The sequence below is a fragment of the Panulirus ornatus genome, chromosome 62, assembly GCF_036320965.1.
Source record: "Panulirus ornatus isolate Po-2019 chromosome 62, ASM3632096v1, whole genome shotgun sequence".
In the NCBI taxonomy this organism is placed as follows: domain Eukaryota; kingdom Metazoa; phylum Arthropoda; class Malacostraca; order Decapoda; family Palinuridae; genus Panulirus; species Panulirus ornatus.
The window spans coordinates 4015666-4029078 of NC_092285.1; the positions used below are offsets into that span (position 1 = coordinate 4015666).

At 36.7% G+C, this 13413-nt stretch overlaps 1 protein-coding gene across 3 annotated transcripts in view; it reads right to left on the minus strand.

Moving 5' to 3' along the window:
- Nucleotides 1-1201: 1201 nt before the first annotated feature.
- The window catches only part of Rab30 (RAS oncogene family member Rab30), a 97431-nt gene continuing 85219 nt past the window's right edge, over nucleotides 1202-13413 (minus strand). For all 3 annotated transcript variants that reach the window (XM_071656264.1, XM_071656262.1, XM_071656263.1), the window contains one exon: nucleotides 1202-8082. In XM_071656264.1, coding sequence (XP_071512365.1) covers nucleotides 7963-8082 — 120 coding nt within the window. In that variant the 3' untranslated portion in view covers nucleotides 1202-7962. The remainder of the gene's footprint in view (nucleotides 8083-13413) is intronic.

Below are 13413 nucleotides of genomic sequence, written 5' to 3' on the forward strand. Positions count from 1 at the left end.
CCTCTCTCCAAAACTCATGTATTCACTTCCCTAACCATCCCATTTTTAAACAAATTAAACAATCATGGAGACATCACATACATACATATATAATTTTTTTCATACATATTTGACAATTCCCACACCAGCAAGGTAGCTCCAAGAACAGAGGACTGAGGCTTAAAGGGAAAATCCTCACTTAGCCCCCTTCTTTGTTCCTTCTTTTGGAAAAGTAAAAACTGAAGGGGAGGACTTCCAGCCCCCTGCTTCCACCCTTTTAGTTGCCCTCTACAACACACAGGGAATACATGGGAAGTATTCTTTCTCCCCTAGCCTAAGCCAGGTACCCATTCTACTGACCAAACCTTAGGAGTTGATGAACAGCTTGGTTGAATGTAGACTGATTACTGCTACCAAGATTCAAACATAAGCATTTCAGGTTTCCCATCTTTTTCTTACAGCCTGTGAGACATTTACAGTAGCATCAAAGCTATATTCTGTTGGCAAAGGGATAGCATGCTGAAATTTAACATTCTTTTTACAGATATCTGACAGTGTACCCTAAGTCTAACCGTAAGAGTACTGTGGTTTTTTTTTTTTTTTTTTTTTTTTTATACCTCGTCGCTGTCTCCCGCGGTTGCGAGGTAGCGCAAGGAAACAGACGAAAGAAATGGCCCAACCCCCCCCATACACATGTACATACACACGTCCACACACGCAAATATACATACCTACACAGCTTTCCATGGTTTACCCCGGACGCTTCACATGCCTTGATTCAATCCACTGACAGCACGTCAACCCCTGTATACCACATCGCTCCAATTCACTCTATTCCTTGCCCTCCTTTCACCCTCCTGCATGTTCAGGCCCCGATCACACAAAATCCTTTTCACTCCATCTTTCCACTTCCAATTTGGTCTCCCTCTTCTCCTCGTTCCCTCCACCTCCGACACATATATCCTCTTGGTCAATCTTTCCTCACTCATTCTCTCCATGTGCCCAAACCATTTCAAAACACCCTCTTCTGCTCTCTCAACCACGCTCTTTTACTGTGGTATTCGTATATTACCTAAACCTCTATCTTTTCCCTGGGCCTTATAACATCTTCACTTCGCAACCATGTCAACACGATCTATTCACAGATACATTTAATGTGTGCATGAAAGCTTATACACCGAAATATAAGTATCAAGATTGTAATTGTGAGAGAAAAACACTGTCACAGCATAGTTTATTTTGAATTGCATCATGTACAAAGAACAATAATTGGCTGACTCTGATCTTTCATCACAAACTTCATTCAAACAGCCAAATCTGAAAATCATGCTGATTGAAATACCTTCCCTCACAATCTGAAGTAGAAAAAACAGTAACTCTACCTACTGTCTAAATCTTGTGTGCATTTCTGTTTGTTCTTAATAAAATACTTCTTTCATCAGAAGTAAATGTATCCCTAACACAATTAGCCTAGTTGTTTTACAAAGATAAATTTGTCATGAGTTGTAGTACATTGAAAGTACTGTAGTATGTCCAAGGGTCAATATCAATTTGAAAAATGTACCGTGCAACATCCCAGGATTGATAGAAATTTGAAAAATACTATTGGGTACCATAATGGGTGGTTAATTCACCTTCAACCTGTTTAAATTCCTAATAGATTTATAAAACTCTGATATCCAAACTTTAAAACATTAAAGTTTTTAACCTAAAAAAATATAGTAATTGGGACTCGGTGATTAAAGAATTTTTTCTATCAGCTGGATGAACGCTGTCAAGACAAGAATCTTTATAATTCTTTTTCTTTTACTACTTTCAAACTTACTGAAATTAAGATTTAAACATTGCAACTTACATTTCAGCATGTCTCCCTTGCACTCCTCTTCCCACATCTGAAAATTACATGACCAGCACAATTCTGATCAACTACACAAAAATATCAAAATTCATTATATCTCAACAAATAACGTTTCCCTATTTCTCATCTTTTTTCATTCCTAATATCTTCCTTATTTCCTTTGTGGACATTACTCACGTCACAAGATATTACAACTCTTTTTCTTTTAGCACAAAGGATCAACTTGCAATGCAAGCACCTAACTATTTCATTTATTCACCTTCACTTATCAAACAGCCAAAATGAAAAAAAAGTTTTTGGCATATATATATTAGGCATTTCATTGGTCTTTAACACTTGAAGCTGTGGATATGGTCAACAAAGGAAGTGTTAAGAAAAGGTTCTCCTTATACTGCCCAGCTCTGAATGGTAAACACAATATAGTCTACTTTCTGACATAAATGTGTCTGTTGACAGAAACCAATTCCAGACTGCAGTCTGAAACTCACATCAATAAGCGAATCTCTTCTTCCTTCACACAATCAAGCACTGATGAATATCAGCAGCTATAAAACTGCCTGTTAATGAGTACTAAACATTATCTTAATATTCACAGCTTTAGTGTACTTACAAGCATCTACTAAAAGTCATATAATGGTCCCAAGAATATTCCATCATATACAAACAAACCATTAAACAAAACAGCACATACACCAACTTCTATAGAAGATCATCCAGTATAATGAATTTAGGTATTGCTACAAAGAGATACAAGTTTATGACCCAAGTTGCTCTATAAGAATGCAATGCATCAAAATAATTAGGAATACTATGGAAGATTTACATTATTTTAATACAAATTATGCTTATCCAGTGTTATGCTTAAAAACCATACAATCAACATTGGTTTGTTTAAACCTAGGTTATCACAAAGACTTGTGTCCTGATGAGATTAAATCAGCAATAATCTCAGATTCACAAATCAAAGCTTTGTATCTGAATATTTCTGATACAACCTGCTTGTTGAGGTATCATTTCATATCTAAGAAAAGTTGATTGTAACTGTTTTGACTGATGTAAGTACAAATATCACATTATAACAAAGGGAAAAATTTTGAAAGAAATACTTAAGTACATCACAATTATTCTCAATGCAAAAGAGAAATTCACTTTTTCTTTAATCAAATATGCCAGAAAAAAAAAAGCTAATGGGTACAGCAAAGCATGTTGATCACCACCAGTACATTCAGTGTATTATTCATTTTTGGTTTACATTATTCTACATATGTCTGATTGACTAAGATCTTCACCTGGTATCAGTTAATATCTTTTGATATCTTGGTATGTGAATCTTAGTTTTGCAATGCCAGATTCTGGTTTAGGCTAGTCTTTGAAAGGATATAAAGATCAGTCTAAATCTATTTGTGACCAACATCTTAAAACCTTTCAGAAGAGAAATTCTCACCACTCTCTCGTTAAGAAACTTGGTTGCATGACTTGTCAAATTTGTTCATAGAGAAAGACTACCATCTGAATATTTATAATATCAGCTATGAGAACTGTTCTGGCCATAGAGCCAGTGATTCATTTCAGTGCTTGCAACTTGATGTGTTGTTGAACACTTTAAAAATCTTACACTGGATGTTTGGCTCAGAATAAATGAATCTTTTTTTTACTGTGGTATGGGTATAAAATACACTTGATACACTTTCTTAGGTTATGATCAGTAGGATCTATTTTTTAGAAACTCTTTTGTAGAGATACTGCACTCCTCTGTAGCTGCATGAGCTATGGTAATGTTTATAAAAAAAAGTATATTAAGCAAAACTTTGCCTATGATCACACTGTTCTAAATGTACCTCTAGAACATTGTACTGATACAATCAGGCAGCTGATTAAAGTGTAGCATACCCAATGATGAAAGGACATACTACGATTCAAAAATTACCATTTCAGATATAATTAAAGATGGGAATCATAAATACTAGTGTACTCATGCAAGGCTGTTTTTCTATCAAAATAACTCATGGTAATGCAATCTTTCTGTGCTATACCTCAGAACAGCCATTCTATGATATTCAGTTAAACATAATTTCTGTGAATCATGTACAAATGAAAACATGAAATGGAAACATTAGGCACCAAAACAGAAATAATACTACGGTTAAATCAGCAACATATGGTGATGTACAAAAATAAAAGCAGAAAGTACCATCAAAAGTTTTCAAATTATCTTATTACTTGCAAATAACTTTGTCCATATCCACGACACTTTTTTGTGTCATCACTTAAAACAAGACTATCACTACTGGCACTAAAAATATTTTTTGTCTTCCAACACAGCATGCCAGGCACTGGCATAACATTTCATGTTAAGCTTGAGAACAGACAAAGTATTATAAGGAACAGCTGATGGTGACATTAATGCACCCAAAAATTTCAATGCCTCCTGAATGTTAATAAAAAAAAAAGGACAAACACAAAATATCTATTCAGGGAGTTTTAATTATATATCTATTGCAGTTTGCTTAATATTTGCAATGTTAAAACTGCATCTGTGCATATATGCTTTTTCAAAAATATTTCTTTGTAATATAGATAAAGTATCATGATGATTGAATTTTCTATTCCTGACAGTATGTAGTTACAAAACTGACAAAATATGATCAGAGCCAAGGAATGTCTTAAGCCACCTCAATACAGGTATGTAATCTTTTTTGCTATCAAGTGTGTTTGGGGAAAATAGTTTAATAACCATACCACTAAATTGTAAAAACAAACCCAGATTTCCATCTTCAATATGGATTAAATTCTGCTAACTGATAAACTTCTCACTTCACACCCTCTAATCTTATATTACAAAAGTAAACTAAAAGATCATATTGAAATACAACCTTTCTAATGAATGGAATGGCAGGTTCCTAAGTGGATAGGGAAGGTCTTCTGGTAGGGACTGAAACAACAGGCATGTCCTGCACCAGATTAAGGAACATCTAGCCGACACAGCCTGCTTCCAGGACTGAGCCTAAGTACTTCGAACAGACTAGAAATGCTTCATAGTGTATCCAGCTACACAAACAAGGGTAAAATTATGTCAACCCTTCAAACATGAATAGCACAAAGTTGGTAATGAAAACAGATGTGGTTATTTAACCATATGAACAAAAAAATCTGACCTAATACATATCCAAGAGGGTGTCCTCTACAAAAGCACTCCAGCACTGAAGATTATCATGTTTGTAGGGAGTTTTCATAAAGCAGTCATACTGAGTTATAACTGTACTTTAATTAAAAATACACAGAACTCTTTAGAAATGAAGACAAACTGCATATCAGTACACTGATGCCAATAACATCACCTGACTAGAATACAATATTGAAAATATTAAATGTTCCGAGAAAAAATGCAATGAACAAATAATTGAGCATAATCTTGTGACATATATTATGCCATGCATCAATTCAACAAAATGCAAGAATAAGTACCTCTCTGGGTGTAATCTTTATGCACATCAAGACTAATCAAGTATAAAAGTTCTATCAAAACAGGTTACTTTTAACAACAGGAATTTGTCTAGCAAGGGAGAATGGATCACTACTGATAATTTCTCTTTAACATAAATATCTATGATAATATTTCATTGGGTAGTTGTGGAGAAACAAAAAAAATATAAATAAAGATCTTAGGTGGGGTGGGAGGAAAAGTGACATGTGAAAACTGAAAGAGAAATGTCCTGAAATGTGTAAAGACTGTTTTGTTTTATAAGGTTCTATATGATATGTCCTCCATTAAAGCAAGGAAAGTACTAAGGACTCAGACAAATATCTACACAGATAGATGTAGAAAGACAGTTAAACAAATAGTCAGAATCAAAAGTCATCACACTATCAAGTGTTCTCATTCAAAGGAGTGTGAACTTTAGTGCACTCAACATGAAGATATGTAAGACTTTTATTTGTGAGTATAATTTACCTTAGCTAAGTCTTAATCTGATGAATACAAAGTTACAGGTGAATCTATTTTATTGCATTTAAGGTTAAACCATTTTGTGCAGATAATCCATCCTACAGAAAAGGAGTAAGAAAAAAAGAAAGAAACTCTAATGTCTTACAAAGAATATGAATGGAGTAAACATTAGATTTTCACCTGAGATTTGACTCCAGAGGGATTTCCCTCCTCCTGAAATCCTATTCAGAACATATACTAAAAAACAACAAAAAAAAGATACACATCTGGCAATAAGTCCAGCTCCTGTTCTAAGCAGGAATAATACACAGGAATTTGGGACACATAAGTCAAATGCTGCTCAAAGGTGATAGATTTCCTGAATAATATGCTCCGTTAGGAAATCAATACCACACTATGAACATGTTTAAATGTAAAGGAAAAGGAAGAGGAGAAAACAAAAGAGAACGAAGAAAACAAAGCTTCCCACTATCTGAAGGTGGTAGCCTACAGGCTGTCTGAAAAAAAAGTCTGAGTTTGATTATTAAGAAAATTTCAAAATAAAAATTGGCAACTTAACTTCTATCATTTAAGTTCTTTTTAATGTACAAAAGACTGCAATATTAAATCTTAAAGAGACCTCTTTCTCCAGGATCTGTAAGAGACATTGACTTTCTAATTAACAAGAAAAATTCATTTCTGCATTCTTGTACCATAGGAACTAACCTGGTACAAGAGGTAAGTCTCTGCAAGTGGTAAAAAATATATCTATATGACTGATCTTTGTTAAATAAAGTACATGAGATGCAACAAATTCAACTATCAGTTTTTAACCCATTCACCTTTGCCTACCTAAGTCTAGGTCATATTCAACCTGAAGGTTGATAAATGCAGTCACACTAAAAAAGAAAGAAAAAAATATTTCAAGGTAAAGTTTAAACAAGATTTACCTAATTATAGGTATAATGCTAAACACAACAAATCTAGGATAAATATAACTTATCAAATAAATACTATACATAATTAAAAAAAATGTAATATAGCATACAGTATAAAAATAAAGAAATCCTCAGAACCACCTAGCTAAATAATCCACACATTTCTGATTTATACAATGAAATATGTAATGTATGTACATAAGATACCACAGTCATGAATATCAAGAGAAAATATAACTGATGGTGCCTATATTTATATAGACACTAATGTGACCTTTACAAAGTAACCTCAAGTAATGTAACAAACATTTACTTTAGTACTGTTACTTCATTTACATCATCACAGCCCAATTTTTGAAAAATGATCTACAAACATTATATAAGGTATCTTCAGAATAATATCAAACAAAATCAAGACCGAAGTTTCAGTTATTACAAGGATTCAAATACATTCCTTAGAAAACTTTCTGTCTTCCCAACAGCAGGCTAAATTTGCTGCATGCTAAACACCAGAAATAAAGTATGAAGCTCCACAAATTTAAGATATTAATTCCCTTTAGCTAGTGCTCTGCACACAATAAACCTCAAAACTATGAAAAATGGATCATTCATACTACAATGGGTGCACATTTTGATGATGAAATGTAATAAAATGTTAAGTGGCGTTCAGGAGTGAAATCATGTGATCTTATACAATATTCATCCTATGTTTTAATGCTGACAGCTGGGAAAGATTCCAAATCTAAGGCTAGAATTAGTCTTGGAAAAGCTAGAAGTCAAGAAATACAGTATGTAAAGTAATTCAGATGTTAGCAATGCGTCAATTATGAATAAAAGCATATATGGCTCCCTGTTGGGTCATGCTGTGTTGCTTCCATTTTCACTATTCCTTACTCATCCCCTAACATAAATATTTCCCATTCTCAATAAGGATCACTGTGATGTGGCATCATATGCTCATTAAAATTCAGCATGCTTTAATCTTCCTCTGTCACTTAGCTGCTCATCATTTTTTGACCTATTCTACAAACGTTCAGTACAAATGCATATAAGAATTTTTTGAGTTGAAGCAAGCTATAAATTCACAGCTACTCAGGTTTAAACATCCAAATAAATTATGTTAAATTAAAGCTGCATAACAAATAAAAAATACAGTATTTTACAATAAAAACCCTTCATTAAAAACACATCACTGCAACACTTCAACTAAATGCTCAGCTCCTTGTATCCCATCAAGGCAAATTAGATGATTTCTAATTTGGCTACGTTGAGGATGAGGAAATCCAACGAGAGCAGCATGCAAATTCAGAACGTGTCTCCCTTGTTGGTGGAAGAGTGACATTTGACACGTCTTGTGGTGAGAGATCTCCAACCTTGCTATCCTGTACATCAGAAAAATACAAAATTAAATGACAGAGGGAAACAAAGTGGATATGCAACTGAAATAGAGAAATGATAAATGATACTTGCAACATCTGTAACCATGCTATCCTAAATCTTTTGTATCCATCCATAAGTGAAAAGAATTCATGGAAGAACAGAAATGGAAATCAAAGGATGCCCTTCCTAGATAGTTTAACTACTATATGACTTTTGGTTTAATTTTTCAATCAAAAAGCAAAGTGAAAGAATAAATATAGTGATAAGACAACACAGTTCAACATATACCAAGTGAGTTAACATTTAATGGTGTTTATGTCTGTTAATAGTTACCAGCCAATACCCTACACCTTCCTACCCACTAAAGTACTTGGATAATCTGTACACAGATGTCAGCGTTCATCACTTCCAGAAAAACTAGCAGATAACTGCAATGAATTAAAAAACAATGATCCTAAATATGAAGGCAAAAAAGGGGTTCCCATTCATAATACATCTTATTTCTATATTTGTTTATGGATGGGGTTGTTAGGGAGGTGAATGCAAGAGTTTTGGAAAGAGGGGCAAGTATGAAGTCTGTTGGGGATGAGAGAGCTTGGGAAGTGAGTCAGTTGTTGTTCGCTGATGATACAGCGCTGGTGGCTGATTCATGTGAGAAACTGCAGGTGACTGGTGACTGAGTTTGGTAAAGTGTGTGAAAGAAGAAAGTTAAGAGTAAATGTGAATAAGAGCAAGGTTATTAGGTACAGTAGGGTTGAGGGTCAAGTCAATTGGGAGGTAAGTTTGAATGGAGAAAAACTGGAGGAAGTAAAGTGTTTTAGATATCTGGGAGTGGATCTGGCAGCGGATGGAACCATGGAAGCGGAAGTGGATCATAGGGTGGGGGAGGGGGCGAAAATTCTGGGAGCCTTGAAGAATGTGTGGAAGTCGAGAACATTATCTCGGAAAGCAAAAATGGGTATGTTTGAAGGAACAGTGGTTCCAACAATGTTGTATGGGTACGAGGCGTGGGCTATGGATAGAGTTGTGCGCAGGAGGATGGATGTGCTGGAAATGAGATGTTTGAGGACAATGTGTGGTGTGAGGTGGTTTTATCGAGTAAGTAACGTAAGGGTAAGAGAGATGTGTGGAAATAAAAAGAGCGTGGTTGAGAGAGCAGAAGAGGGTGTTCTGAAATGGTTTGGGCACATGGAGAGAATGAGTGAGGAAAGATTGAGCAAGAGGATATATGTGTCGGAGGTGGAGGGAACGAGGAGAAGTGGGAGACCAAATTGGAGGTGGAAAGATGGAGTGAAAAAGATTTTGAGTGATCGGGGCCTGAACATGCAGGAGGGTGAAAGGAGGGCAAGGAATAGAGTGAATTGGATCGATGTGGTATACTGGGGTTGACGTGCTGTCAGTGGATTGAATCAGGGCATGTGAAGCGTCTGGGGTAAACCATGGAAAGCTGTGTAGGTATGTATATTTGCGTGTGTGGACGTATGTATATACATGTGTATGGGGGTGGGTTGGGCCATTTCTTTCGTCTGTTTCCTTGCGCTACCTTGCAAACGCGGGAGACAGCGATAAAGCAAAAAAAAAAAAAAATAAATAAATAAATTTCTATATCATACATAATCACAAATTCTTCCATTTTTAATGGTAAGGAAAAGACTGTAAAAGAGTATGAAATCAAAATACCCATAAATATCAATTTTTAACCATACTACAAACTGAGAAACCAGGTTTAAATAGCTTAAATATTCTTTTACAATATTTCAAATATCATCCATAATCCTTAACCTGGGAAGACAACTTCAGCATGTCTAAGACTGAAAGAGTCAATACTACAACAGGACCATGAAAAACTTTTACTAATGGAATGAAGACATCAAAACTGGAAATATATAACTGCCAACATAAAGTGACACCACAAAAGCTGTTGTACCTCTAGTCTAACATCAAAGTAAAATTCCTTTATATAATGTAGTTTACTTAACACATTGCTAAATCAAAACATTCTTAAAAGAGAGCAAAATAAAGATATCTGACACAGGCTGATAAGGTTTTCACACCAATGTTCTGACTATAAGGTACAACACTGCCATACATTTATGTAAACATTTTCAGCAAGACTTTAATATCATACTGTATCACAATACCAGTAAACATCCTTCAGAAATGACATCACCTTAAATATTGACTTTTAAACTTCTGAAGGGTATAATATATTAACTTTTAAACTTCTGAAGGATATAAAGTCAGTTTGAGATTGTTATAAGAATATCTTTGAGCCAAAACCACCATGGCTGATTCGGGTGAGAAACTGCAGAAGCTGGTGACTGAGTTTGGTAAAGTGTGTGAAAAAAGAAAGTTGAGAGTAAATGTGAATAATAGCAAGATTAGGGACAATAGGATTGAGGGACAAGTCAATTGGGAGGTAAGTTTGAATGGAGAAAAACTGGAGGAAGTGAAGTGTTTTAGATATCTGGCAGCAGATGGAACCATGGAAGCAGAAGTGAATCATAGGGTGGGGGAGGGGGCGAAAGTTCTGAGGGCGTTGAAGAATGTGTTGAAGTCGACAACATTATCTTAGAAAGCAAAAATGGGTATGTTTGAAGGAATAGTGGTTCCAACAATGTTATATGGTTGCGAGGTGTGGGCTATAGATGGAGTTGTGCGGAGGAGGGTGGATGTGCTGGACATGAGATGTTTCAGGACAATATGTGGTGTGAGGTGGTCTGATCGAGTAAGTAATGAAAGGGTAAGAGAGATGTGTGGTAATAAAAAGAGTGTGGTTGAGAGAGCAGAAGAGGGTGTTTTGAAATGGTTTGGTCACGTGAAGTGAATGAGTGAGGAAAGATTAACAAAGAGGATATATGTGTCAGAGGTGGAGGGAACGAGAAGTGGGAGACCAAATTGGAGGTGGAAAGATGGAGTGAAAAAGATTTTGAGTGATCGGGGCCTGAACATGCAGGGGATGAAAGGCGTGGAAGGAAAGTTTTGTGGGGCCTGGATGTGGAAAGGGAGCTGTAGTTTCGGTGCATTATACATGACAGCTAGAGACTGAGTGTGAATGAATGTGGCCTTTGTTGTCTTTCCCTAGTGCTACCTCGCGCACATGCAGGAAGAGTGGGTTGTTATTTCATGTGTGCTAGATGCCTCACATGCCCTGGTTCAATCCATTGACAACACATCGACCCCAGTATACCACATCATTCCAATTCACTTTATTCCTTGCACACCTTTCACCCTCCTGCATGTTCAGGCCCCAATCACTCAAAATCTTTTTCACTCCATCTTTCCACCTTCAATTTGGTCTCCCACTTCTCCTCGTTCCCTCCGCCTCTGAAACATATATCCTCTTTGTCAATCTTTCCTCACTCATTCTCTCCATGTGCCCAAACCATTTCAATACACCCTCTTCTGCTCTCTCAGCCACACTCATTTTATTACCATACATCTCTCTTACCCTTTCATTACTTACAAGATCATACCACCTCACACCACATATTGTCCTCAAACATCTCATTTCCAGCACATCCACTCTCCTCCACACAACTCTATCCATAGCCCACGCCTCGCAACCATAACATTTATGGAACCACTATTCCTTCAAACATATCCATTTTTGCTTTCCAAGATAACGTTATTGACTTCCACACATTCTTCAACGCTCTCAGAGCTTTTGCCCCCTCCCCCACCCTATGATTCACTTCCACTTCCATGGTTCCATCCGCTGCCAAATCCACTCCCAGATATATAAAACACTTCACTTCCTCCAGTTTTTCTCCATTCAAACTTACCTTCCAAATGACTTGTCCCTCAACCCTACTGTGCCTAATAACCTTGCTCTTATTCACATTTATTCTCAGCTTTCTTCTTTCACACACTTTACCAAACTCAGTCACCAGCTTCAGCAGTTTCTCACATGAATCAGCCACCAGCACGGTATCATCAGCGAACAACAACTGACTTCCCAAGCTCTCTCATCCACAACAGACTGCATACTTGCCCCTCTTTCCAAAACTCTTACATTCACCTCCCTAACAACCCCATCCATAAACAAATTAAACAACCATGGAGACATCACACAACCCTGCCACAAACCTACATTCACTGAGAACCAATCACTTTCCTCTCTTCCTACACGTACACATGCCTTACATCCTCGATAAAAACTTTTCACTGCTTCTAACAACTTGCCTCCCACACCATATATTCTTAATACCTTCCACAGAGCATCTCTATCAACTCTATCATATGCCTTCTCCAGATCCATAAATGCTACATACAAATCCATTTGCTTTTCTAAGTATTTCTCACATACATTCTTCAAAGCAAACACATGATCCACACATCCTCTACCACTTCTGAAACCACACTGCTCTTCCCCAGTCTGATGCTCTGTACATGCCTCCACCCTCTCAATCAATACCCTCCCATATAATTTCCTAGGAATACTCAACAAACTTATACCTCTGTAATTTGAGCACTCACTCTTATCCCCTTTGCCTTTGTACAATGGCACTATGCAAGCATTTCGCCAATCCTCAGGCACCTTACCATGAGTCATACATACATTAAATAACCTTACGAACCAGTCAACAATATACTCACCCCCTTTTTCAATAAATTCCACTGCAATACCATCCAAACCCGCTGCCTTGCCGGCTTTCATCTTCTGCAAAGCTTTTATTACCTCTTCTCTGTTTACCAAATCATTTTCCCTAACCCTCTCACTTTGCACACTACCTCCACCAAAACATCGTATATCTGCCACTCTATCATCTAACACATTCAACAAACCTTCAAAATACTCACTCCATCTCCTCACATCACCACTACTTGTTATCACCTCCCCATTAGCCCCCTTCACTGATGTTCCCATTTGTTCCCTTGTCTTATGCACTTTATTTACCTCCTTCCAAAACATCTTTTTATTCTCCCTAAAATTTAATGATACTCTCTCACCCCAACTCTCATTTGCCCTCTTTTTCACCTCTTGCACCTTTCTCTTGACCTCCTACCTCTTTCTTTTATACATCTCCCACTCATTTGCATTATTTCCCTGCAAAAATCGTCTAAATGCTTCTCTCTTATCTTTCACTAATAAACTTACTTCTTCATCCCACCACTCACTACCCTATCTAATCTGCCCACCTCCCACGCTTCTCATGCCACAAGCATCTTTTGTGCAAGCCATCACTACTTCCCTAAATACATCCCATTCCTCCCCCACTCCCCTTACCTGCTTTGTTCTCACCTCTTTCCATTCTGTACTCAGTCTCTCCTGGTACTTCCTCACGCAAGTCTTCTTCCCAAGCTCACTTACTCTCACCACTCTCTTCACC